The 25175-nt window shown below is 36.9% G+C and overlaps 3 protein-coding genes across 10 annotated transcripts in view; all 3 read right to left on the bottom strand.

Moving 5' to 3' along the window:
* Window positions 1-25175, bottom strand: part of LOC132158112 (gastrula zinc finger protein XlCGF57.1-like) — a 129963-nt gene that overhangs the window by 65512 nt on the left and 39276 nt on the right. The gene's annotated exons all lie outside the window — the stretch shown is intronic.
* LOC132094302 (gastrula zinc finger protein XlCGF17.1-like) overlaps window positions 1-25175 on the bottom strand; it is a 216357-nt gene that overhangs the window by 188780 nt on the left and 2402 nt on the right. The window lies entirely within an intron of this gene.
* The window catches only part of LOC132159543 (gastrula zinc finger protein XlCGF26.1-like), a 27529-nt gene extending 2354 nt beyond the window's left edge, over window positions 1-25175 (bottom strand). For 3 of the 5 annotated variants that reach the window (XM_059569335.1, XM_059569407.1, XM_059569261.1), the window contains exons 1-3: window positions 24520-25175; window positions 18716-19007; window positions 12623-12720 (exon numbers count right to left, since the gene is read on the bottom strand). In XM_059569335.1, coding sequence (XP_059425318.1) covers window positions 12623-12720; window positions 18716-19007; window positions 24520-24660 — 531 coding nt within the window. In that variant the 5' untranslated portion in view covers window positions 24661-25175. Of the gene's footprint in view, window positions 1-10836; window positions 12721-18715; window positions 19062-24519 lie in introns of those variants that run through there. The other 2 variants (XM_059569126.1, XM_059569195.1) reach the window with 2 other exon arrangements.

The following is a 25175-nucleotide window of genomic DNA, read 5'->3' as shown; positions in this document are numbered from 1 at the left end:
GAGGGAAGTTTGTGAGTAAAGGACATAAAAATATGGACTGGAACGCCTTAAATGAACATCACATTTTAATTTTTGGGTGAACCATCCATGTAAGGTTTTTAAAGGTATTACTGCTCCTACTGATACTGCTGATCCATCTGGGATTTTAACAGTATTTTTATGGAAACAAAAACAAAACATAATCAAGAATTCACAAACAAATTAAGACCAATGCTTACATTTAGAAAATTTCTTTCTCAATACTATAAAACTATAAAATAATATTCATATCTCTAAATGATTATGTTCTTGTTCACACAAGGTTTGAATTCATTAATTTAAGCAAATTGTGTCTGTTTTGGCATGTGTAAGTATGTATGAAATGTGTAAAAAGTCAAAAGTAAATTTTCTGTTTACATGTAACACACTGCTACTCAAATAAATGTACTTTATGAATTCATATGGGCATATTTATTGCTCTAAAGACATCTTGGAAATAGAATTGCTTTTGACTAGTAATTTATTTATTTATTTTTTACTCACCAGAATAAAATAGTATTACATAAAGTTATCTCTCTACACACACAGACACACACACACAATTTTAATTATAGTTACTAAATGGTATGGGGCATGGACAGCTGTGGCCTAATGGTTAGAGAGTTGGACCTGTAACCCGACGGTCACAGGTTTGAGTCTCAGTTCTGGCAGGAGTTGTAGGTAGGTGGGGGGGTGGGATGAACAGCACTCTCTTCCACTCTCAGTACCCATGTCGGAAATGCCCTTGAGCAAGGCACTGAACCCCCAATTGCTCCCCGGGTGCTGGATCTATAGCTGCCCACTGCTCCGGGTGTGTGTTCACTTTGTGTTCACTTCTCACTGCTGTGTGTGTGCACTTGGATGGGTTAAATGCAGAGCACCAATTCCGAGTATGGGTTGCCATACTTGGTAAATGTCACGACTTTCTTAAATGGGCCGTGCAAGCCATAATTCATTGTCACTCTCACACACTTCTCCTTTCACATACAAATATGTCTATTAACTCTCACACTCATTCTCCTTTCACATTCGGGTCATTCCTGTTATAGTGACTTTTATGTCCCAATGATTTATTTAATCATATTTTCTCTAAAATGAGTCACATATTTATAAGATATCTCTTAAATTGTATATTTAGGTCTTTATCACTTAAACAGGGATAATAGAAATTATAAATACTATTTTGTATTTTAGAGACCTTTTCATTGATATATGCATTCAATTTTATGATGTCCTCAGTGCAAAGTAACTGACATGGTTAACCACCAGATCCTCATATCAACTCTATTGGCAAAAGGAATCTCAGGAACCACACTTCAGTGGTTTGAGTCTTACCTATCAGACAGGTCCTTCAAAGTATCTTGGAGAGGTGAGGTGTCCAAGTCACAACATCTAACTACTGGGGTGCCTCAGGGCTCAGTTCTTGGACCACTTCTCTTCTCTGTCTACATGGCATCATTAGGTTCTCAGAAACATGGCTTTTCATACCACTGCTATGCTGATGACACTCTACCTCTCATTCCATCCTGATGATCCGACGGTAGCTACTCGCATCTCAGCTTGTCTAACAGACATTTCTTGCTGGATGATGGACTATCACCTTCAACTCAACCTTGCCAAGACAGAACTGCTTGTGATTCCAGCAAACCCATCGTTTCATAACAATTTCACCATCAAATTAGGCACATCAACAATAACTCCTTCAAAAACAGCCAGAAGTCTTGGAGTTATGATTGATGATTGCGTTCTGCAAGTGAACATCCCAAAGAAGCACAAAGTCACTTTTACCATCTTCAAGAATCGGCTTAAAACACATCTCTTCCATCTTTATTCGACCCTCTTCTTTAGCACTCACTATTCTAATTCTATTCTTTAAAAAAAAACTAACTACCTTTCTAATCTGTTTGTATTCTATTTCCTTTTTCATTTATTATGCAATTATATGTGTGTGTGTGTGTGTGTAAAGACCTATAACACTAGCTTGTTCTATTCTTTTTCTATTCTATCTGTTTTCTTTTTATTTATTATATTATTTAAAAGCCCTTACTACGTGTACTGTGTTAAGCTAACTGAGACTTGAAATAACACTTATATATCATTGCTCTTTTTGTTGTTTTTGATTGTTTCCACTGTCCTCATCTGTAAGTCACTTTGGATAAAAGCGTCTGCTAAATGAATAAATGTAAATAAAATGATTAAAAAACTCAAAATTTGTTTTTATTATGTTATAGACTAGGCTAAACTTTCTCTATCATACATATAAATAATGTGAAAATATAGAATTTTTTTTTTTTTACCATTTTCTTAAATTATCGTGTCCCTGGAGTCATTTTCCACCTGTTAGTACATACTTTCTCACCTTCCAAAACCAACTGCAATTTCATTGAGACCATTTTATAAAAGTGACATAATTTATTTTTCCCACTCGAATTCATCTGTACAAACTGAGGTAAGCTTCAACTCTCACTCATTTTTGTTTTTAGTTTTTGAAATGTTATTCTGCTTGTCCCCCTTATTCTGCAAGTTCCACCCTTGTTAGGCTATATTATGGAGAATGTTTGTCCTATCAAAACAATTTAAAAAAACAAATCTAACATAGTTATAAAAGTTATGTTAATGTGTAGAAGTTTAGCTAGCTAAATGTTGATCACCCAATGAGCTATGGCTAACTAAGCTCAAAATTGGCCACCCTGTTAAATTTGTTTTGCAACCTTTGCAATCTCTAGAAGTAAGGCATTCCTACAATAATTTACATATACAAAAAAGGGAACCAAAACCATCTCTACAGATATTTATGATTTGACAAACAAACTGAGCACATTAAACAGAAAATAATATTTGCTTACCGTAGTTGTGTAACATACAGAAAAAAATTATATATATATATATATATATATATATATATATATATATATCACCCTGAACACTGGCGTGCCACAGGTCTGCATACTGAGCCCTCTTTTGTACTCCCTGTTCACCCATGACTGCTTTCTCGTTTATGGCTCCAACACCATAATCAAGTTTGCAGATGACACCATGGTAGTAGGTCTGATCAAGGATGACGATGAGTCAGCCTACAGGGATGAGGTGCAGCACCTGGCTGTGTAGTGTGCCACCAACAATCTGGAACTAAACACCCAGAAGACTAAGGAGATCATTGCGGACTTCAGGCGGACAAGGAGTTATGCACACACACCCATCTACATCAACGGAGGTGTAGTGGAGCGTGTGTCGAGTTTCAAGTTCCTTGGCATCCACATCTCTGATGACCTCACCTGGTCCCTAAACACCTCCACGCTGGTCAAAAAGGCACAGCAGCGCCTTTACTTCTTACATAGCTTTAAGAAAGTTCACCTGAGTCCCAGGATCCATGTGGAATTCTAACACTGAGAGAATTGAGAGCATACTCACAAACTGCATCTCAGTATGGTACAGCAATTGCTCCGCATCTGACCGCAAAGCACTCCAGCAGGTGGTGAAAACTGCTCAACGGATCACCAGCACCCAGTCAACTTCCATTGAGAACATTTATCACAAGTGCTGTCTGGGCAGGGCAAGAAACATCCTCAAGGATGCCTCTTACCCTAACCATAGACTTTACACCCTCCTTTCATCCGGCAGGCGTTACAGGAGCCTGCAACCTTGCTGCACTGGTCACAGTACTTTAAAAATATGTATTGTGGTTCTCATATTTTGCACAGACTGCTCATTGTAACATTGTAACTGTAAAACCATTTTATTAAAGTGTTTGGCTATGGAGAAAACAAATTGACTGAACTACTATTTATTCCATGACTTGATGTCCTTTGTTGAATAGGATGACTAACAACATCAACATTAATATTGCATCAGTAGAATATGCAGGAGACATGCATTACACACAGGCTGATATATTTCAAATGTTTATTTCTTTTAATTTTGATGATTATAACTGACAACTTAGGAAAATCCCAAATTCAGTATCTCAGAAAATTTGAATATTACTTAAAGGCCGTGTTGCAAGGTTAATTTTTTAACGAATTTGTGCAATTTGCTTATTGGTAATAAACATTTAAACTGTTATCCATTGTATTTTATGTTGTTGGGTATCACAAAACGGAATATAATACGAAAAAGTAGGTACTATCTTACAGCGGTCTCCTTTCCCCCACAATGCATTGCATCACGTCACGTTGGGGAGATAATTTACCAAAGCCCGCCTTGAGAGCATTGAGAGTGACTAGAGAGAGACGAGTAGTAGACGAGAGTATTCAGATAACGCAGATTATAGATAAATACATAGATATATATAGATAGTTAGACTAGATATATAGATAGATAGACAGACAGATAGATAGATATCGACCAACAGCGACCAAAACGCACTCACTTCCGTACAGCACAAGCTTTCCAACGCAATTTCCTTCCAACATTTTCACCGGAGGAAGAGATAAACGCTTAGAAACGTCCATATAGCTAGCATGATGCCTTCTATTTCTAGATGACAAAGACAAAGTTTACCAGTACTACGACACTATGACATAGGTTACCGGTACTTATCTGAACTAACATCATGATCACTGCCACTAGATATAACAAAAACTTTGATTTTTCACTTGGTGCTACTCAATGACAGTAAAAAAAAATAAAAATAAAATGAATAAAAAAAAATATATATATATATATGTGTGTGTGTCGTTATTGTGCATTGCTGCTCGTAGACTAGCTCCAGTGCTCATTGCTGCGATGCTAAATGATAGCAACTCACCAGGACACTTCACCAACTCTCCACTCATTCTCCTCGGACCATGCATAGTCTTTGACGGACACCAGTTCTTGTCAATTCCTCATTTGCCCTCTCACGTCTGGCAGGTTCGAAATTACACGGCTGCGGGCCCTCATACATGTTGGTTCTTGCCACCTCTTCCTCATCCCAGTCAGTTGCTATAGTTCTGATGCTGCGTTCCAGGCAGGTTTTTGAGCTCGTAATCACTATTTCATACCACAACTAACGACTTTGTACCGTTCCAGGCAAGTTACGCCAAACTTTCTGAGCGCAAGGAATTGTAACTAGATTATTTATTTTATTGCAACGTTACATTGACCTAAAATCGTTTTTTCAACGTGTACCACTAGCATAAACACTGCATCCGTAGGCAGTATTATTCGTAGGGGCGAGTTGTCATCACGAGTTGTGTATAAACCGTTAATACCAAAAACTTAAAAAATAGGTCCTTAAGACCATTTTTGAGACATTTTAAAAATGATATACATATCTTGAGTGATTTATGTACCCATTAATCAAAAGTGGTGGTTAACCTTCAACATGGCCTTTAAGACCAATACAAAGAAAGGATTTTTAGAAATCTTGGCCAACTGAAAAGTATGAACATGAAAAGTATGAGCATGTACAGCACTCAATACTTAGTTGGGGTTCCTTTTGCCTGAATTACTTCAGCAGTGCGGCGGGGCATGGAGTCAAACAGTTTGTGGCATTGCTCAGGTGTTATGAGAGCCCAGGTTGCTCTGATAGTGGCCTTCAGCTCTTCTGCATTCTTGGGTCTGGCATATCGCATCTTCCTCTTCACAATACCCCATAGATTTTCTATGGGGTTAAGTTCAGGTGAGTTTGCTGGCTAATTAAGAACAGGGATACCATGGTCCTTAAACCAGGTACTGGTAGCCAGAGTCCTGCACAGGTCCTTTTTTGGAGACCCACGCCCGCCTGTACCCGCAAAGTTCAGCACCAGATCTGCCCCGTCACCCCTGAAAATATAAAAATTAAATCCGCATCCGCCCAGACCCGTTAATATTTGGCCCATTACCCAATCTGCGCCCGCAATAAATCACACAAGCTAAAATAATTCCAATTAAAGTGCTTTAATTTTTATCTCGGACCTCTCTCTACACAACAGCATCATGAATGGGCTAATGAAACAGGCTAAAGTGTGCTTTGTTTAGTGTCATTCAAGTAGTCTACCATCGGCACCTAAATAGGCTATGGAACCTAATAACTATAAGCAAAAAGACCTATTAATGAAAAAAAAAAAATTACAACCTGAGCATGTCACTCACAAACTATGCATTTACTTTCCCGTATAAGGTTAATGTGCAGTAAAAGGATATCGTCCATAGAACCAGGTTTAAGTTGCGTTCTCTGTTCAAATCTAGCTGTGGAATGTCTCTCTCACTCCCAGCGCTCGAGAAGCATCAACAAAAGTTGCACGTGATGGGTCAAATGTCATATCATTGTTGCATTTGTGTAATGGTAATTTACGAGTATGATGGACTGGGATGGACTGGCGTTAAAGGGGTTGGCTGATGAGGGTTTGGTGAGCCTCTTTGATATGAAATCAGTCTGACCACTAATAGGTCTTGTAGCACTCTGCCTTCTGACAAAATCTGTGCACTGACGTTGCTGGCTACGGGGGGGTGGATCAAAGGTGAGAGTGTTTGGAGGGATGGTTAGGGTGTGGCGGAAAAGAGAAGGAAGCTTTATGCTAATGTCTGCTATGTGAGCTGGAGGACACTGAAAAGAAAAAAAGGGTTATAAGTAACAGGATGGAAATATTGGGATGTGCGGGCCGGCAAGTAGAGGCAGCTTTAGACTTGCTTCGGTTGCTGTAGATGTTGGCTGCGGGAAAGCAGAAGGGCTAGTAACGTTTGACGGGGCAAGCGTAAAATGCCTGGGTAGCCTACTGTGTTGCCGGCTTAGCAATTGGTTGCCTGATTTGACAATCCCTCAGGCCTTGTCCACATTAATACGTTCCTGTTAAAAAACATATTTTCCTCTCGTTTTGGCCTTCCAGCCTTAGCATGTTTAGTCTTGTAACACATTGTACCAATAGACATGTTTATAGTAGTAATGTTAATTTGCAGTTATGTGCTATTCACTTTCACATGGTTTCTAAAGATATTTATTTACACAATTGCTGTCCTGCGGAAAACACGAGGGCAGTTGCGTTTTAGATAAATTCTGAGTGATCGCGCCAGTAAATGGTGAAAGATTTCCATAAATATAATGATTCTGCCAGAAGAATTGCATGAAACTTATGTCTGTATCTTCTCAGTGAGGTTTGGACATGCACAGTAAGGCAAATGTAATGGCTTCAGACATTTCAGTGTGGATGACAACTCTGGAAAAAATGCCTTCTTGGCTTCATGGTTAGAAATGGCATCCACATCCGGCAGAATTACGTCATAACGTCGTTTAACAAACTTTAGCTGAGAAACCTGCATTTAGCATCTTCACCTAAAAATGACGACACACCAAATGAATGCCTGCTGCGATCCAGTGCTCGAGGAGAGCCGGGTCTTGAGCGGGACAATGGTGGTGTCGAGCGAGGCAAGCTCAGGGCTTTGCACGGTCTATTGGCCACAGCGTGTGGCTGGTCGAGAAGAGCAGCTGTCGCAATAACGCTTGGTGCTCGGCGGCTGTGTTTGGCAGGGTAGGAGTGATCATGGGGCCGGCAAATAGCGGCAGATCTGAAAAAATCTCCCGTACAGACATCCTCGCTGTACGGAAAATTGGGTCTGTGATAAGATGGCAAACAGAGCGAACCAAATGCTGAAAGTCGAGAGATGATGAAGGTAGGACTTACTTGATTATTTATAGGTGTTTTCTCTTGAGCTGATTGGTAAACTGTGCAATCACTAATGATGAACTCGCCGTGTTAATTATCCGTGCATGCTCCTCCCGAAAATTGTTTAAGGGACGTCACTTAAAGGCCTTTGCAGGTGTTTTGAGTTAATTAGCTGATTAGAGTGTGACACAAGGTGTCTTCAATATTGAACCTTTTCACAATATTCAAATTTTCTGAGATTCTGAATTTGGGATTTTTTCTTAGTTGTCATGAGATTTTTAAAATGTGAGTCAAAATCATCACAATTAAAAGAAAAAAAGGCTTAAACTATTTCAGTCCGTGTCCACTGAATTTATTTATAATATACAAGTTTCAACTATTTGAGTTAAATTACTGAAATAAATGAACTTTTCCACAACATTCAAATTTATTGAGAAGCACCTGTATATATTTCCCATTGCTTTATTTGTGGCTTTTGACTTCATTGAATAAACATACATTTCAAAATCAAAACGCGGCGGTGTCGTCTATGAATATATTTCCGTAGAGAAAGCTCTGTCTTCAGAAAGGTTTCGATGGCATTTTTATTATATCTAGTAAAGAAGCGTTCATGAGCAGAGCTGCTTTGATTACAGCCATTACTGGAGAAACCGCTGGTTCTACCACTTCACAGCGCATCCTGCTGGCAGACAATCAGTATGCATTTTCAATAAGCCCGTCTCCAGCAACATGTTTTTGTTTTTTTCTGCAGTATATCTGAACACTTTTCATACTCTTTATCCTGCCTGAAGCACATTTGTTTCAATCTACAAGAATAATCAACCTACACTACCAGTCAAAGGTTTTTTTTTTGTTGTTTTTGAAGTCTCTTCTACTCAAGCCGGCATTTATTTGATCCAAAGTACAGCAAAAACAATAAAATATAGAAATATCTATACTATTTAAAATAACTGCTTTCTATTTGAATATATTGTAAAATGTCATTTATTCCCGTGATCAAAGCTAAATGTTCAGCATTATTACTCCAGTCTTCAGTGTCACATGATCCTTTAGAAATCATTCTAATATGCTGATTTGCTGATTGTCGATGTTTTTTCAGGATTATTTGAAGAATAGAAAATCCAAAGATTTTTATCTGAAATAAAAATCTTATGTAACATACACCATTCCTTTCAAAAACCTTGAAGTCAAAAAGCTTGAAGTTTTAAGAAGAAATTATAAAAATTTATACTTTTATTTAGTAAGGATGCTTTAAATTGACGATAAAGACATTTATAATGTTACAAGATATTTATATTTCGGATTAACTCTGTTCTTCTAAACTTTCTATTCATCAAAGAAACCTAAAAAATGATATGCTGTTATCAATGTGTTTTGAGCAGCAAATCAAAATATAAGAATGATTTCTGAAGGATCATGTGAAAAGCATAATTTTAAATAGTAAAAATAGTTCAATTGCTGTTTTACTGTATTTTGGATCAAATAAATGAAGGCTTGGTGAGCAGAAAAGACTTAAAAAACTGAAAAAACAAACTAACCTTTCAAAAACTTTTGGCTGGTAGTATATGTTAGCCTATAGTTTGAAGATATTCTAATATTGCATATAATTTTCACATATCAGTGGGGGAGTATTTAAATCTCTTTTGAACAAGCACTCCTGGTGGTGGATGAGAAGATACCTCCTGACAATGTAAAGTGCTTTGAGTGCTTAGAAAAGTGCTATATAAATGTAAGGAATTATAATCTACAGCTCTGAAAACACCCTAAGATGGTTTAGATCCTACCCATCCAATCTTTTGCCTATTTAAACAGGGAATCATCTCAATTAATGCAAGTATGTAGTGCCACAAGGATCTGTCTTAGGCACTCTGCCATTTTCAATATACATGTTGCCCCTTGGTAATATTATTAGAAAATATGGGATTAGTTTTCACTGTTATGCTGATGATACTCAGCTATATAGATCAACGAGACCAGATGAAACTTCCCAATTATCTAAGCTAACAGAGTGTGTTAAACATGTTAAAGATTGGATGACCAATAATTTTCTCCTATTAAATTCAGATAAGACAGAGATATTAATTAGTGGACAAAAAAAACAGTACACAGAATCTAGTAGACTACAGTTTTCAACTAGACGGATGTACTGTTGCTTCCTCTACAGTCAAAAATCAGGGTGTTATATTAGACAGCAACTTATCTTTTGAAAATCATATTTCCCATGTTACAAAAACTGCATTCTTGCATCTTAGAAACATTGCCAAGCTACGAAACATGTTACCTGTTTCTGATGCAGAAAAGCTAGTTCATGTATTCATGACCTCTAGACTGGACTATTGTAATGCACTGCTAGGTGGTTGTCCTGCTTCTTCAATAAACAAGCTACAGGTAGTCCAAAGTGCAGCAGTTTGATTACTTATGTCATGAAAGTATTATAATTTCCCTGATTTTACAATGGCTACCTATTAAGTTCTGTATCGGTTACAAAATATTACTACTTATAAGGCCCTTAATGGTTTAGCTCCTGTGTATCTAACTAGGCTTCTACACTACAATCCATCAGGCTACCTAAGGTTGCAAAACTCTGGAATTTTGCTGTCATAGTATCTATGACAGCAAAGTCTACTAAAGGATAGAAGTCGACTGTATGGGTTTTTCACTGGCCGATGCTGATATTTAGAAATCAGGGCAACTGATAGTGGATTTTGCCAATACCAATAGCTAGGTTGGACCACACTGGTTGATACAGATTAATTAATTAATTAACACTTAATGATTATCTAATCAAAATAAAAGAGCAGCGGTGAGTCTTGGAGAACTCAAAGGCATCACACACACTCCAGACATGTCACATTCAACACAAGCAGTGGTCTAAAACAGTTTATTTAATCTACAAAATGGACACAATTTTACTTCAAGAATGAACAATGAGACATAGAGATGTTTGAAGTATATATTCACATTTGAGTATATACAGTACATTTATTTGTGTAGAAATGCATTACATGTAAAAAGAAAATTGATTTTACACACATTTCTTTCATAGAAGTCATACATAGCGATGCAATTTGCTTAAACTAATATGAAATTCAAATTTGTCTGACCAAAAATATTGTTCAAAGAGAGTTTAATTATGAAAATCATAATTAAAGAATTAAGCCAAAGTGACTGGAAAAAAACGAAAAATTAACTCTTAATAAATACCAAAATGCATAAAATATTTTCAGTATTTCATTAAAAAATTGTACTATGTAAATGCCCCCAAAACAAATGAATATGTTCCAATGATTATGTGACATCTCATGAAAAACACAGTTATGAAGGATAAAATTGGCAAAACAAAAATGAATAATGACAGAATAGATTGAAAATCCTCCACCTTGCAACTGAGGTCTAAAAATGAAGCCAGAATCAAATTAATCTGAAAGTTGAAAAAGTTGGGTCTGAAAGTTGCTAAATATAGTTCTGAAGTCATGCTTGTGTGAAGTGACGGCTCTCAAATAGTGTCGCGTTCCGAACGTTGTTTAGACGACAAAGGTATTGCGGTATTTTAAAAGTTGATTTCATACGAAAAATAAACACCAGTATTCGGTGTGAAACAGTATACCGCCCAGCATTAGAGTCAACCCTTAGAAATCTCCTTCCAGATCAGTTCAATTTCCTCAGGGCACAGTGAAAGCGATGAAGATGAGTTCTGACACCAGCTTCCCAAATCTTCTCACACAGACGACTTTGCTTCACTTGGAATTCTCATGTGAATATTAAATCCTTGCTTATAGGAAAAACTGATTCCACACTGAGAGCAAGTAAAAGGCTTTTCCCCATTATGGATTAATGTGAATCTTAAGGCATTCTTTACGACTGAAATGGTTTCCACTCTGAGATCAGGTGAAAGACTTTTCCGAAGAGTGAGTTATCAAATGAATCTTGAGTTGAACTTTCTGAATGAAACTCTTTCCACACTGTGAGCAGACAAAAGGCTTTATTCCACTGTGAATGAACATGTGATTCTTCAGGCTACCTTTCTGTGTAAAACTCTTTCCGCACTGAGAGCAGCTGAAAGACTTTATTCCAGCATGAATTAACATGTGATTCTTAAGGCTTGCTTTACGTGTGAAACTCTTTTCACACTGAGAGCAGGTGAAAGGCTTTTCTGAAGAGTGAATACGCACATGCTCATTGAGATGTTTTTTGTGTGTAAAACTCTTTCCACACTGAGAGCAGCAGAAAGGCTTTTTTCCAGCATGAATTAACTTGTGGTGCATAAGGTTTCTCTTCTGTTTGAAAGTCTTTCCACACTGAGAGCAGTTGAAAGGATTTTTCCCAGTATGCATTATCATGTGATCATTAAGGCTTGCTTTACGTGTGAAACTCGTTCCACACTGAGAGCAGCTGAAAGGCTTTTCAGAAGAGTGAATACGCACATGCACATTGAGTCGTTTTCTCTGCGTGAAACTTTTTCCACACTCAGAGCAGGTGAATGGTTTTATTCCAGCATGAACTAACATGTGGTACTTAAGGCTTCTCTTCAGTTTGAAAGTGTTTCCACACTGAGAGCAGCTGAAAGGTTTTTCAGAAGAGTGAATACGCACATGCAAATTGAGTTGTTTTTTTAGAGTGAAACTCCTTCCACACTCAGAACAGGTGAAAGGTTTTTCAGAAGAGTGAATACGCACATGCTCATTGAGTCGTTTTTTCTGTGTGAAACTCCTTCCACACTCAGAGCAGGTGAATGGTTTTATTCCAGCATGAACTAACATGTGGTACATAAGACTACTTTTCAGTTTGAACGTCTTTCCACACTGAGAGCAGCTGAAAGGCTTTTCAGAAGAGTGAATACGCACATGCACAGTGAGTCGTTTTCTCTGCGTGAAACTTTTTCCACACTCGGAACAGGTGAAAGGTTTTATTCCAGCATGAACTAACATGTGGTACATAAGACTACTTTTCAGTTTGAACGCCTTTCCACACTGAGAGCAGCTGAAAGGCTTTTTGACCTCGGTTATCTGAATGTTGCCATTTTCAGTTTTAGAGAAACTCACTGATTTTTCTCCAGTGTTGAAATCATGATCTTTCTGATCCTGATGCTTCTCCTCCACTTCATTCAGATCTTGTCTTTCCTCTTTCACTTTCCTCAGACCTGAAATGAAAACATTGTAATGATGAAGATCATTGATGCATCCAATGTGAGTGAAATACCCACGCTCAGTTGTAAAGTCATCATAGGCAAGTTATAGCAATACACTGCTATTATAGGTTTTCTGAGGATGTCACCAACTGTTAAAGCATTAGATTTAAAGGTTCACTAAGGTATTTTCTCCAAATTACGTTGATATTTGAAAGCTCCAAAACAAACACGCCTATACCCCAACAGGGGTGTATTCCAGAAAGGAGGTTCAACAAACTCGGAGTTAAAACTTGAACTCTGATTTGACTTACCCTGAGATAGGAAACTCAAGAGTTTTTGGCTTCAGAACCACCAAATTGTGTATGTTGACTGAGTTAAGAACGTGCATTACGACTATTGAGAAGCCATGATCAATGGATCTCTGAAATTATGATCACCATGGCAACAGCACCCAAAAAAAACTTCTGCATACTACACAATACTTAACTTTATTTCCTAATCACTATTATAATACCAGAGGTGAAAACCGTCAGAACAGTAAGTTATTAAACAAATCTTCATGTGCATTTTAGCCAAGTGGTGTAACTTTGCTTTGAAAAGTGGTGGGGACACCGCGCAACTCGTTTTGCTAGATTTTTATTTAATAACCTAATTTAGGGGACTGGGTTTAGAGTTGGAAAAAACAAATTTTTGCTTTTTCAAAAATATCATCATTGTACCAGAGGCGGCGCCAGAAAATTTTGAACGCAGGTGCTGAGGGGTGGTAGATCACTGACGGGGAGCGGCAATTCAAGTTGCATAACGCGAGGTAAACAGCAAAGATACACTTTTCAAAATGAAAATAAAATAAATAAAAGTAAAACTAAGTGCTGCCGGTGAAAGTGCTTTCAAAGTTTTTCTTCCCCCCACAAGAATACCAACATGTTCACCTTCTCTGGTTAAAGAAACAGTCTTTTACTTAAGTGTGAAAACCATCAATATTCGCGTAATTTTTGCTGTGCACCTTGGTGCTCCTGCTCAGCAAGTAGGGAGAGCACGGAGCACAAAGTAACGCAATTAGTTGTAACACAAGGTTTGAATATTTACCAGTTACATTATCAACATTATACAGAAACAAATGTGTGGCAAAATTCAATAATCTTTTGAAGATATCACTGACCATTTATTTTAACATAGTAAAATTACAATTCTGGATTATTAAGTAAAATTTTCATCCCAGTTTTCTTTATTCATTTATAATGAGAAAAATCTGCTATTATTTTAATTGCCAATCTGTTATTTATAAGTTCAGATTGCTTTTTAATGCTTTGATGACTAGCAGTTTTAAATTCCACTTGCGCAGATGAGGTACCATGATAACACTGTGTTACAATGTGCTATTGTATGACATTATCGATGTAATTTACTTTAATGAAATTTTTATGAAACCAACGAGTACCACATGGATAAAGACTGCCAGTCAGTGTTTAATGTTTAGAATTAGAATACATGTAAAGCATTTTTTCTCATTTATGTGGGTCCGCAAGCATTGGTTGCAATGTGTTCATTGTCAAACTCTAAAATCTGATTATTTAAATTCTTAAAAAACACCATTGTTTTACTTTTTTATTTAAATTAAAATATATATTATTAAAAATAATATATAATATACATTAGGGATGGGTGTTTTGAGCAAATATCACATTCGAATATTTGAGCTCACAAAAAACGAATATTCGAATATTCGTTTATTTAAATTAAGTTTAATGAGACAGACGTTATTTTTCAGCAACATTTATTGTTTCCATCATTTTGAACAAGCTTACACACAATAAGCTTGAACATTACACATCGTGTTTTGTAGCTGAAAACATTTGACAATGCGTGCAAACAAACAAAAGTATAGATTGAAAGCAAAAAAAAAAAAAGTGAAAAACAAAAGAAAAAACGTAAAGCAGCCTGCAGCAATTAAGCTATTGTAGAACGTTGCCTACACTTAACTTTGAAACTTTTAAACTGTCAGCAAATCTTTTTTGCTTTTTTTTCTATTGTTTTACATGTTCTTGTTAAGAAACATGGGCATGTAAGCATGATCGGGGGAAAGTCGGCTCCTTAGTCTGTTAATAATAAGGCCGGCCTAGGAGAAAACGCGCTCTGACGGCACAGAGGTTGACGGGACTCACAAATAACGCTGTGCTAAGTGAATAATTTTTGTGTAGTGCATCGTGTTTTCGTTTCACCACTGAATGGGATCCTCATCTGGTGGAATACATGGCTCCAGTAAGAACTGTTCCCACACATCTCGGCTGGACTCTCTGTAATCATCGCTGAAGAACTGGCTCAGCCTTATCCTTACGAAAGGATCAGGCTCAGCCTTACGAAACAAAGTGACATATTCTAGGGCTGTGCAAAAAAAATCGAATGCGATTTTCATGCGCATCTCCTCAGTAAAGGCGCTCCTTGATTAGTATATCTCCAGCACGTGTGTTCAGATCAGGATTGCCAGGTTTTCAAAACAAAACCAACACAATTGCTTCTCAAAACTAGTCCAATCGCATTTCGCTTTTAGTTTTTTTGGCGGGGTTCCCTTGGTCTAAGATCCGAATTTTAGTGGCTAACCAACCCGCAGACTTGGCACCACTGGTTGGCATTTACTACACAGAGCCGTAATTCACAGACAATCTACACAAAATCGATTTTAAAACCGCAGGCGATTCTTTGTCGACTTTGAAAGCGATTTTGTGTTAGTTGACGGTAGACTACGGCTCTGTGTAGTAACTGCTGCTCCACCTGAACCAGTGTTGCCAAGTCTGTGGAAGTTTTTCATGTCCGCGGTTTGAAGCAACCCCAATACCAATAACATGATATTTAGCGCCTAAAATGCAAATTTTACCAAGGTAACCCTGCCAAAAAATTTCTATTTTAAAATAATAATAATAAATAAATAAAAATCTGAACCCCAAGTGGATGCACACAAACTGAAAACGTCAAAAAGTGATACTTTGTGCCCACTTTCCCCATATAAACCAGAATGCACTCAAAGCGCAAAATTTATTTGGTCGCAATCTGGAGACCTATAACCAAAACAGGTTATTCTAATTTTTTTAAATATGAATAATAAAATAAATATAATGAAAACTCGCCCATTCGATTTTAGTCCGTAAGAAAGGTGCATATCCATGTGGAGATGGCGAGTGAGTGGCATTCGGCAACCTCTTCTCAGCACCCGACACTGTATCAGAAAGCACTAGTTTATTAATAAATAATTAAAATGTCTTCTTTTCCCCTGACACATTCAGAATCACTTTGCCAGTGCATTGAGGCAATTGCTTTATATACAAGCTTGAGCATGGAATGCCTAGCCTATATTACAGTATGGTTAATATATTATTATATTAATCAATTTAATATAATGTGCAACTAGTTAACTAAAATCTTTAGTAGATGGCAGGTCTACTTAGCACAAGTCAGCGCTCCATTTTTAAAATAAAATTCTATAATGACATTACTATAAGCGTGACGGCTGCAAATTAGAGGCTGACATTTTTTCGGGATTCCTGCGGGATTGGGAACAAAATCACTATTAATCATGGGAATGGGACGGGATGGGAAAAATGTCAGCGGGAGTGGGCGGGACCGGGAATACACGACTTTAATCCCTACCTTTATACACAAATATAGCTTGCCTTTTATATAAATGAACTATAAACTGTGGGCGTGCGATATGACGATTTTTGATCGTGGACAATAAAAATGTCTCTACGATCTGCTTTTGAAGAAATACCGTAGTATTGTGCTGCAGCGCACATTCTACCAGCTGCAGTTCTGGCGCCTCCGACATATACTGAACACCACACCACATGCATTCACAGCAGTGTTAACTCAGCGCTAGAGTTACTCTCTCATTTACATGTGCTTTTAAATGTTTCATTCGCACGCTGCTCTGACCTGTGCTTGAAACTCTCCTGTTACCTTATTTATTATTTTTTTTATTTTAATATAGGCTACGTTATGAACATAACATTGAAATAAAAACATACTGAAACACTTTATCCACGGAATGAAGGCGGAGCGGTGTTTCCATCAGTGAGAGCGGAGCGGAGTGATTATTAAATTCTCGGAGCGCAGAGGGTCATTTTTGGTCATACAGATAAAAGTAGGCTAATCAATCTTTCGAATCCGTATACGTTTATTTGTGTGCTCTCCGAATAACAACGAACCGTTGTGCTTCTGTAAAATAATTAAAGCAAACTAGATTCAGTTTAGGTCTAGGTCATGTGAACTTGAGCGAGAAACTTCGAAACTCAGTTTATGAAAAATAAATCTAGAGAGTGAAATGTCTACTTTCAAATAAAAGAAAGAAAAAAAGAAAATGTGTGGGTTAGCATAGATGATTTAAATGAAATGTAATGTGTGGCTTTCAGTTCTTTAAAATAAAAATACATTTAAAAAATTTATTTTACTAAAGTGGGCATGCCCGGAATTTGTCAGTTACATTGAAAAAAAAAAACGTCAAAAAAAAAACAACAAAAAAAACAGTAGGCTACAGATCAGTAGTCAGTTTTTTTCGGTGTAACTGACAAATTCCGGCCAAAAATGTCACCCTCTACTGCAAATCACGTTGTTATTGAAAAGTGAAAAAAAAGTGAAAGTGACGTGACATTCAGCCAAGTATGGTGACCCATACTCAGAATTTGTGCTCTGCATTTAACCCATCCGAAATGCACACACACACAGAGCAGTGAACACACACACACACACTGTGAGCACACACCCGGAGCAGTGGGCAGCCATTTATGCTGCGGCGCCCGGGGAGCAGTTGGGGCTTCGATGCCTTGCTCAAGGGCACCTTGAGTCGTGGTATTGAAGGTGGAGAGAGAACTGTACATGCACTCCCCCCCCACCCACAATTCCTGCCAGCTCGAGACTCGAACTCACAACCTTTCGATTGGGAGTCCGACTCTCTAACCATTAGGCCACGACTCCCCCACATTGCGCTATATGAGTTATGCATGAATAGGAAGTCAAATGAATTAATTTATTAATTCATCACCCCAATTAGATTATGAAGGATGATTTGTTGATCTTGTATTCCATTTAATACATAGGCTACCTTCCGCAAGATATTTTTCAAAAAGTGGTAGGGACAAAATCGACCATGACCAAAAGTGGTGGGGACATGTCCCACCAGTCCCACCTGAATATAACGCCTTTGTGGTGGGCTATCCCATGTAAAAAAAAAAAAAAAAAAAAAACATGGCAGCAGAAAAAAAATAAGGTTAAGGTATCAGTTAAAATTAATCAGATAAAAGTTTCAATACCTTTTGTAAAAGGTTAATGTAGACATGTTTTTACAAGCATTTGACATTTAATAAATATTCAAACAAAAGCCAACACGGATAAGTTTTTTACCCATTTCTATCTGCTAATATCTGTCCTGTGCACTCAAATGGAGCGCTCTCTTCAAGACACACCCACTCTTACTGCTGATTGGCTACAGGTGTGTTTTAGGTCTCGGTCTGATACTGTGGTCAAAAGTGTTTTTCAAAAATCACTTAGTGTACCTTTAAGTGAATATTACAGTGTGGTGTTTTGTGGTTCTGAAACCAGCAGGATAATCAACGCCCGTTAACCGATAAATTAACCGTTCACCGCGGTCATCTTAAATTACAACTAAAATTTCTCAGAGATCAGAACACCAGCCCTGCGTCCCATTGTGCATACTATCCACCCAATCTGCCCTAAATAGTATTGAAATGTACCAAGATCACATAATTTAGGATGGATAGTGTGCACATTGGGACACATGCTAGGAGTCACACATCATCACATCACGCACCTGCAGCACATTAAAGTTAAATAACGTTAGGTCTACTACACGCAACTGATTTCCCTTAATTAACTAAATGAAAGAAAACCCGCACACACGAGCGAAAATAAAATGTAAATCTTCTCTGTTCAGCTGCATTTTAAGACATTTGACATTAGGACACGTTTTAAGCGTCAGTGGATAATAAAGAACAACCACCTTGGTCCTCGTGTTTTATTCCGCAGGTTTCTGGTTCCTCGTGGTTTATTTTCCAGGTTTCTGGTTCCTTGTGTTTTATTTTCCAGGTTTCTGGTTCTGGTTCCTCGTGGTTTATTTTCCAGGTTTCTGGTTCCTCTTGTTTTATTCCGAAGGTTTCTGGTTCCTCATGGTTTATTTTCCATGTTTCTGGTTCCTCGTGTTTTATTCTCCAGGTTTCTGGTTCCTCGTGTTTTATTCTCCAGGTTTCTGGTTCACTCGTGTTCTCTTCAATCTCTTCTTTAACAAACTCCATCTCCACAGCAGCAGATCTCAGTTCAGTTGTTACTCTTCCAGATATCTCTGCTTACTGTGAGGACAATAATAAATATTTTTTTAATAGATTCAAAATCTTTTTTAACACTAACGTTACCGTTAAATTTCTAACAGTTAGTATTAATCCAGCATCACGACGAAACAACAGAGAGCGCAGTTGAACTAATCTTCTTCCTCTGAGGTTTAATGGTGGTTTCCAAACAAACGTACGCCTCTTAGCGCCACCCGATGGACTGGAGAGTGAAGCGCCAATAGGGGAGAAATAATACGGCGAAAGTAAGCACCTTTATGACATTATCTGCTAAATGCATAAATGTAATTTAAATATAATTACAACGTTTACAAAACACATGTTCAGCTCCCTTGTTTTAACTAGCAAATATTCAAAGGTTCACATTTGGAAAAAAATTATGCTTCATTTATGCTGGCCTGAAATGTGACCATTTATGCAGTGGCGAAGCAAGAGTTTTATACATGGGGTGGCCAAGGCTAATTCAGGGGGTCCATAGACCTTGACAGAAAATCAGAATATAACTCCAACCTGGCATTTAAAAAGCATTAATAAATCCTACGATTGCTGATTACTTCACAGTATCCTATATTAGCTACATTTATAGCGTAACTTCAAATGTTAGTTATTATATTATCTCATTAACCAGTGGTTGGAGCAAAATATCTATAATTAACTTGTAGGCTATAGTTTATTTTATAAATGTTGTTCAGAGAGCCTAAAACTATAAATTACTTCAAACAGGGCTGCCAGATTTTGAGTTCAGTCTGGAGTGAGAATTATTCAGGAATAATTAACCAGCCTGCGATTAAGTACACTATCAGTCAAAAGGTTTTAACAGTAGATTTTTTAAGTTTTTTTTTTTTTTTTTAAAGAAAACTCTTCTGCTCACCAAGCCTGCAATTATTTATTCCAAAATACAACAAAAGCAGTATTATTGTGAAATTGGCCTATTTTTACTATTTTAAATAACTGCTTTCTTTTTGAATATATTTTAAAATGTAATTTATTCCTGTTATTTAAAAGCTGAATTTTTGGCACCATTACTCCAGTCACACGATTCTCAAGAAACATTTTATTATTATTATTTAAAATAGTTAAGTGCATTTTTTTCCAGGATTATTTTAATGAATAGGAAGATCAAAAGATCAGCATTTATCTGAAATAAAAAGCTTTTGTAACATTTTACACCATAGCATTTAAAAGCTTGGAGTCAGTATTTATTTATTTATTTATTTATTTATTTTTGGGGGGGGGGGGGGGGGGTTCTTGTTATTTAACAAGAACGTTTTAATTTAAATTGATCAAAAATGATGATAAAGACATTTATAATGTTACAAAAGATTTATATTTCAGATAAGTGCTGTTCTTCTGAACTTTATTAATCAAGGAAACCTGAAACAATTCTAGCTGTTTTAAACATAATAATAATAATAACAGTATTTTTTCTTTTCTTTTTTTTTGAGCATGCAATTCAGAATATTAGAATGATTTCTGAAGGATCTGTGACTGGAGTAATGATGCTTAAAAAATCAGCTTTGAAATCACAGGAATAAATTACATTTTAAAATATATTCAAATAGCAATCAGTTATTTTAAATAGTAAAAATATTTCACAATATTACTGCTTTTGCTGTTTTTTGGATCAAATAAATGCATTTTTATTAATTGGTGTCTTTCCGCGGTTGAAACACTCGTTGGGTGATTACATACACTATACATTCAGTAAGTTGTAGTGTATATTTCAACATGGATTGGATGTTCATTCAATCTTTATTTCATAAGAATGCACTCCTGCTTCGCTAGAACATGGATAAAAGCTGAAAGCTCAAAAACTGTATTTATCGTTTGAAATTCTTAATAAAATTTAAATGAATAATTTGAATGCTGAGACTTTGTTTCCTTAGGCCTACTCTGTCGTGTCTGTCGGCTTGTTGTCTTTTTCCTCTCTGCTCTGCGATGTTTCACTCCACGGAAAAATGAACGTGTGTCACGAGAGCGCGTACACGAGAGGCTGGATCAGATGTCAGATGTCTCTGTTGGGGAGTAAATAGTTATAAGTAACGGCGTTACGTAGTTTAATTACAAAATAAATGTAACTGTAATCAGTTACAGTTACTAAGAAAAAACGTGTAATTAAATTGCAGTTAGTACTTATGACATTTTTAATGATACAACACATCCACATACAGATTTAATTGATTGCTTTCCCAAATTGCACTAACTATTCTGAGACATTTCCGCGATGCGAAAAGTAGTTCAGTACACTTGAATCAAAGCATGATATGGTCTCTGTGAATATTAAGCCATAAAAAGAGAATATATGAATTCTGCACGTTCACGCAGAACTGTGGAAATCAGGCGCAAACTGGCCATCGGTAGAATCGGGACTATTCCCGGTGGCCCGGCCCTCTATTTTAATATTGTTATTGTATTGCCTGCCGAATAAACTGAAGCGATTATTTCAGAATACGATAATTAGATCTCTAATAAATCATGAATCGATTAGTCGTGAGTGCACTGCTTCGTATTGCTTGCTCTCGCCTCCGCCAAATGGTTTGAATCAGAGTTATCGATGCGAGACTTGAGAGAGAGACCGGTGTGGATTGTGTGAAGCGCACAGCTGGAGCAGAGAAGATAACGTAGTGTTCAGGGTTTCAAGTGCAGGTCAGTTTCATCTGTAAAGATGCTTTTGTAGTTTTGTCTTTGTTTACTTAGTTAAGCAGCAGCAGCACATTGCTCATCAGTCATCACTCAACATACAAAGAACATCATTATCTATTGTAATCTAGTAGCTAGTAATTAAGCAGACAAATAATCATATTTTATAATAGGGGTTAAGGTGAGCTAGTGCAGACAAAAACACAACCCTTACGAAAATTAATGTATGGTAACCACAAATTAACCATGGCTTTTGCTACACTAACCATAGTTTAACCATAGAATTTGTAGTAAAAATAAATACAAATGCTAATTCATTTGCCAAAAAAAAAATAAAACATGGTAAAAGTCAAATAAAAATCTTGAGGAGAGATGGATATCAGGACTGAAAAGAGACTGAAAAGAAAAATAGAAGTGAAGGTGCAGTTCAGGAGGGAACTCCTAAATTATTTTGCATGTCCCCAACCTAAGGATTTAAACTTTTTTATGTGAGGTCCGTACAAAAAAAAAAAAAAAAAGGTTATACATGTGTCAGAATGTGTTATGGGTGTGAGATTGTGAGATTTTCCAGCCTAATTTATTTCTACCCCAGTCGATTCCTTGTGGAAATTAATGGCGCAGAAATGCAGTTTCAGTTATACATAGGCCTACTGAAGCTACTGTAACAGTGTTTTCAGCCTCTTCTGCCTTAATATATAATCTCTGGAACTGCTCCAAGTCATTTCATGAGCATTTTACTTATTCTGAGAAACTATCATCTTATCATAAAGAGACAGCAATGTTTCAAAAAGACACCAATGTTTCAGGAGTTTAGTACACAGAATAGGAGACATGCTTAATTGATAATCATATTTGAGTTGATGTATATGCATTTATTTTTAATCAGCTTCCCCCCCCCCCCCAATCCATTGTTAGATGCATTGTTTCCTGTAGTTATGCAAAGATTTGGTTTCAAAAGTATCAGTTAACTAATTCTTATGGTTTAAAAAATACACAAAAGTCTTAAACAATACACTAGCTCAAATTATCAAATGAAAACAGAAATGATCAAATCGAAACAAAATTTCACAATATTAACAGAATCAGAAATCCACTTGAATAAATATAACTTATACAGAAACTAAACTAATTTGTAAAAGATGAAAAGAATAGAAAATCACAAACAAAACTACAACACAAAATAAAGACTTAAACTTAAAAAAAAAAAAAAACCTAACACAACTAAGACAAAATCCGATGCCATGGGTCCGATAGCACGGCCGTGCCCTAACACACACACAGACTCAATGAAGTTTGATCTGGAACGAGACAGCGGTGCTGCCACTGCGAGGGTTTGATCCACTCAAACGATCGCTGGAAGAGGACAGATGTCATCACATTCATCAGCCAAACAGAATAGCCACGGCGAGATACCAAACAAGGAAGAGGCTGTCCACACAGTCCCCTCCATGGGCTTAACTGGGGATCGGGAGCCCCTCGTTGAAAACAAGAGTTTCAAGTCGTTGTTTACTTCATTACTTTTCTCTCTCCAGGAAAAAGAGTGCATTCGTGTGGTCTATAATGTCTGTAAGTAAGGTGCGTACATATTTATGCCAAGTTTGTTTTCTAAATCACGATATGTCCGGGGAAAATTGCATACAAAATGTCTATGCCCATTTTGTATGTAAGCAAGATTTATAAATGAGAGCGCTGGCTTCATTTTATATTTTTCTTATAAAATGTAACGCAAATGTGTGCATATTTAATTATATAGTGCCTCAAATGCATATCTAAATATTCATTTCAGAAATCTTGTAATACAAAGAAGGTTTCAAATTCTTAATGTAATTAAGTTATTTATTTATTTTTTTACTCTTGTTCACCCACAGTGTCTCGCCTTAAAATTAATAAACTGAAATAAACAAATAAATAAATAATTAAGGGTATTAAATTGTTAATTTAAAATCTTGGTCAAGTTAGGTTGTCCACTGACTCTCATCAGCATCAAGAAGTGATGACATGAAGGAAACGGTTTTGTCATTGATGGTTCAGCTTCTGAGGCCCTTGACATACACTCTCCACATTAAGATCAGCTGAAATGTTTTATTCCAGTATGAATTATCATGTGATTGTTAAGGCTTGCTTTGCGTGTGAAAGTGTTTCCACACTGCGAGCAGCTAAAAGGCTTTATTTCAGCATGAATTATCATGTGGTTATTCAGGTTTGCTATACGTGTGAAACTCTTTCCGCACTGAGAGCAGCTGAAAGGCTTAATTCCAGCATGAACTAACATGTGATTTTCAAGGCTTCCTCTACGTGACAAACTCTTTCCACACTGAGAGCAGCTGAAAGGCTTTGCTAAAGTGTGAGTTAGCATATGCTCATTAAGAGTTCTTTTCTGTGCAAAACTCTTTCCACACTGAGCGCAGACAAAAGGATTTATTCCAGCATGAATTAACATGTGATTCTTCAGGTTACCTTTATATGTAAAAGTCTTTCCACACTGAGGACAGGTTATGTGCTTTTCTAAAGTGTGAGTTAGCATATGCTCATTAAGAGTTCTTTTCTGTGTGAAACTCTTTCCACACTGAGAGCAGCTGAAAGACTTTATCCGAGCATGAATTTTCATGTGATTCCAAAGGCTTCCACGATGACTGAACATGTTTCCACACTGAGAGCAGGTGAAAGGCTTTTTTCCATTGTGAACATTCATCATGTGTTCGTCAAGGGTTCTTTTCTGTTTGAAACTCTTTCCGCACTGAGAGCAGGTAAAAGGACTTTTGGCTTCTTTTCTTTGAATGTTGCGTTGTGAGCAACTGCTTACAGTTTTGGAGCAACTCACTGATTTCTCTCCAGTGTTGGCATCATGAGCTTTCTGATGCTGATGCTTCTCTTCCACTTCATTCAGATCTTGTCTTTCCTCTTTCACTTTCATCAGGCCTAAAATGAAAACATTAAAAGTGATGAAAATCAATTGGGACATTTGGGAAAAAAAAGGAAATTTGGGTGCTTTCAACACAACAGCAAGCAAACATTTTTTCTTTGCATTTTCTTTTTTAAGTTTTCCATACAGATGACAACATTGTCAAAACAATCCCTGCTAACACAGATCCATGAAAACTAAACTAAAACATGATGTTATGCTGACAGACCAGTAGATGGCAATGTCACTGTAAAGAAAAACTGGGTTTCATTTCTTTGTTTGTGGATCCTCCTTTTTTTTCTTTCCTTGCCTTACCTCTTGTCTAATCTCCACCCCCTTAGGATGTGAGGGAAGGATGCAAGGAAAAGAAATGAAGACAGAGGAATCAAAGGATCAGCACTGGAATATTCTTGACCACTCCAGAATCACTTGACCATGTCATCAGCTTCACTAAAAGGATCTGCCCCTATATTGTTAACATTTCTTAAGGAATTCATAATGAATATTAATAAAGCAAGATGCTCTCTTGAAATATATGGCATTTATGGTATAGGTACACCCTATGCACCTATCGA

This window comes from Carassius carassius, chromosome 1 (assembly GCF_963082965.1).
Source record: "Carassius carassius chromosome 1, fCarCar2.1, whole genome shotgun sequence".
In the NCBI taxonomy this organism is placed as follows: Eukaryota; Metazoa; Chordata; class Actinopteri; order Cypriniformes; family Cyprinidae; genus Carassius; species Carassius carassius.
The sequence above is the reverse complement of the archived record's forward strand: the minus strand, read 5'-3'. Positions and strand labels throughout refer to the sequence as shown.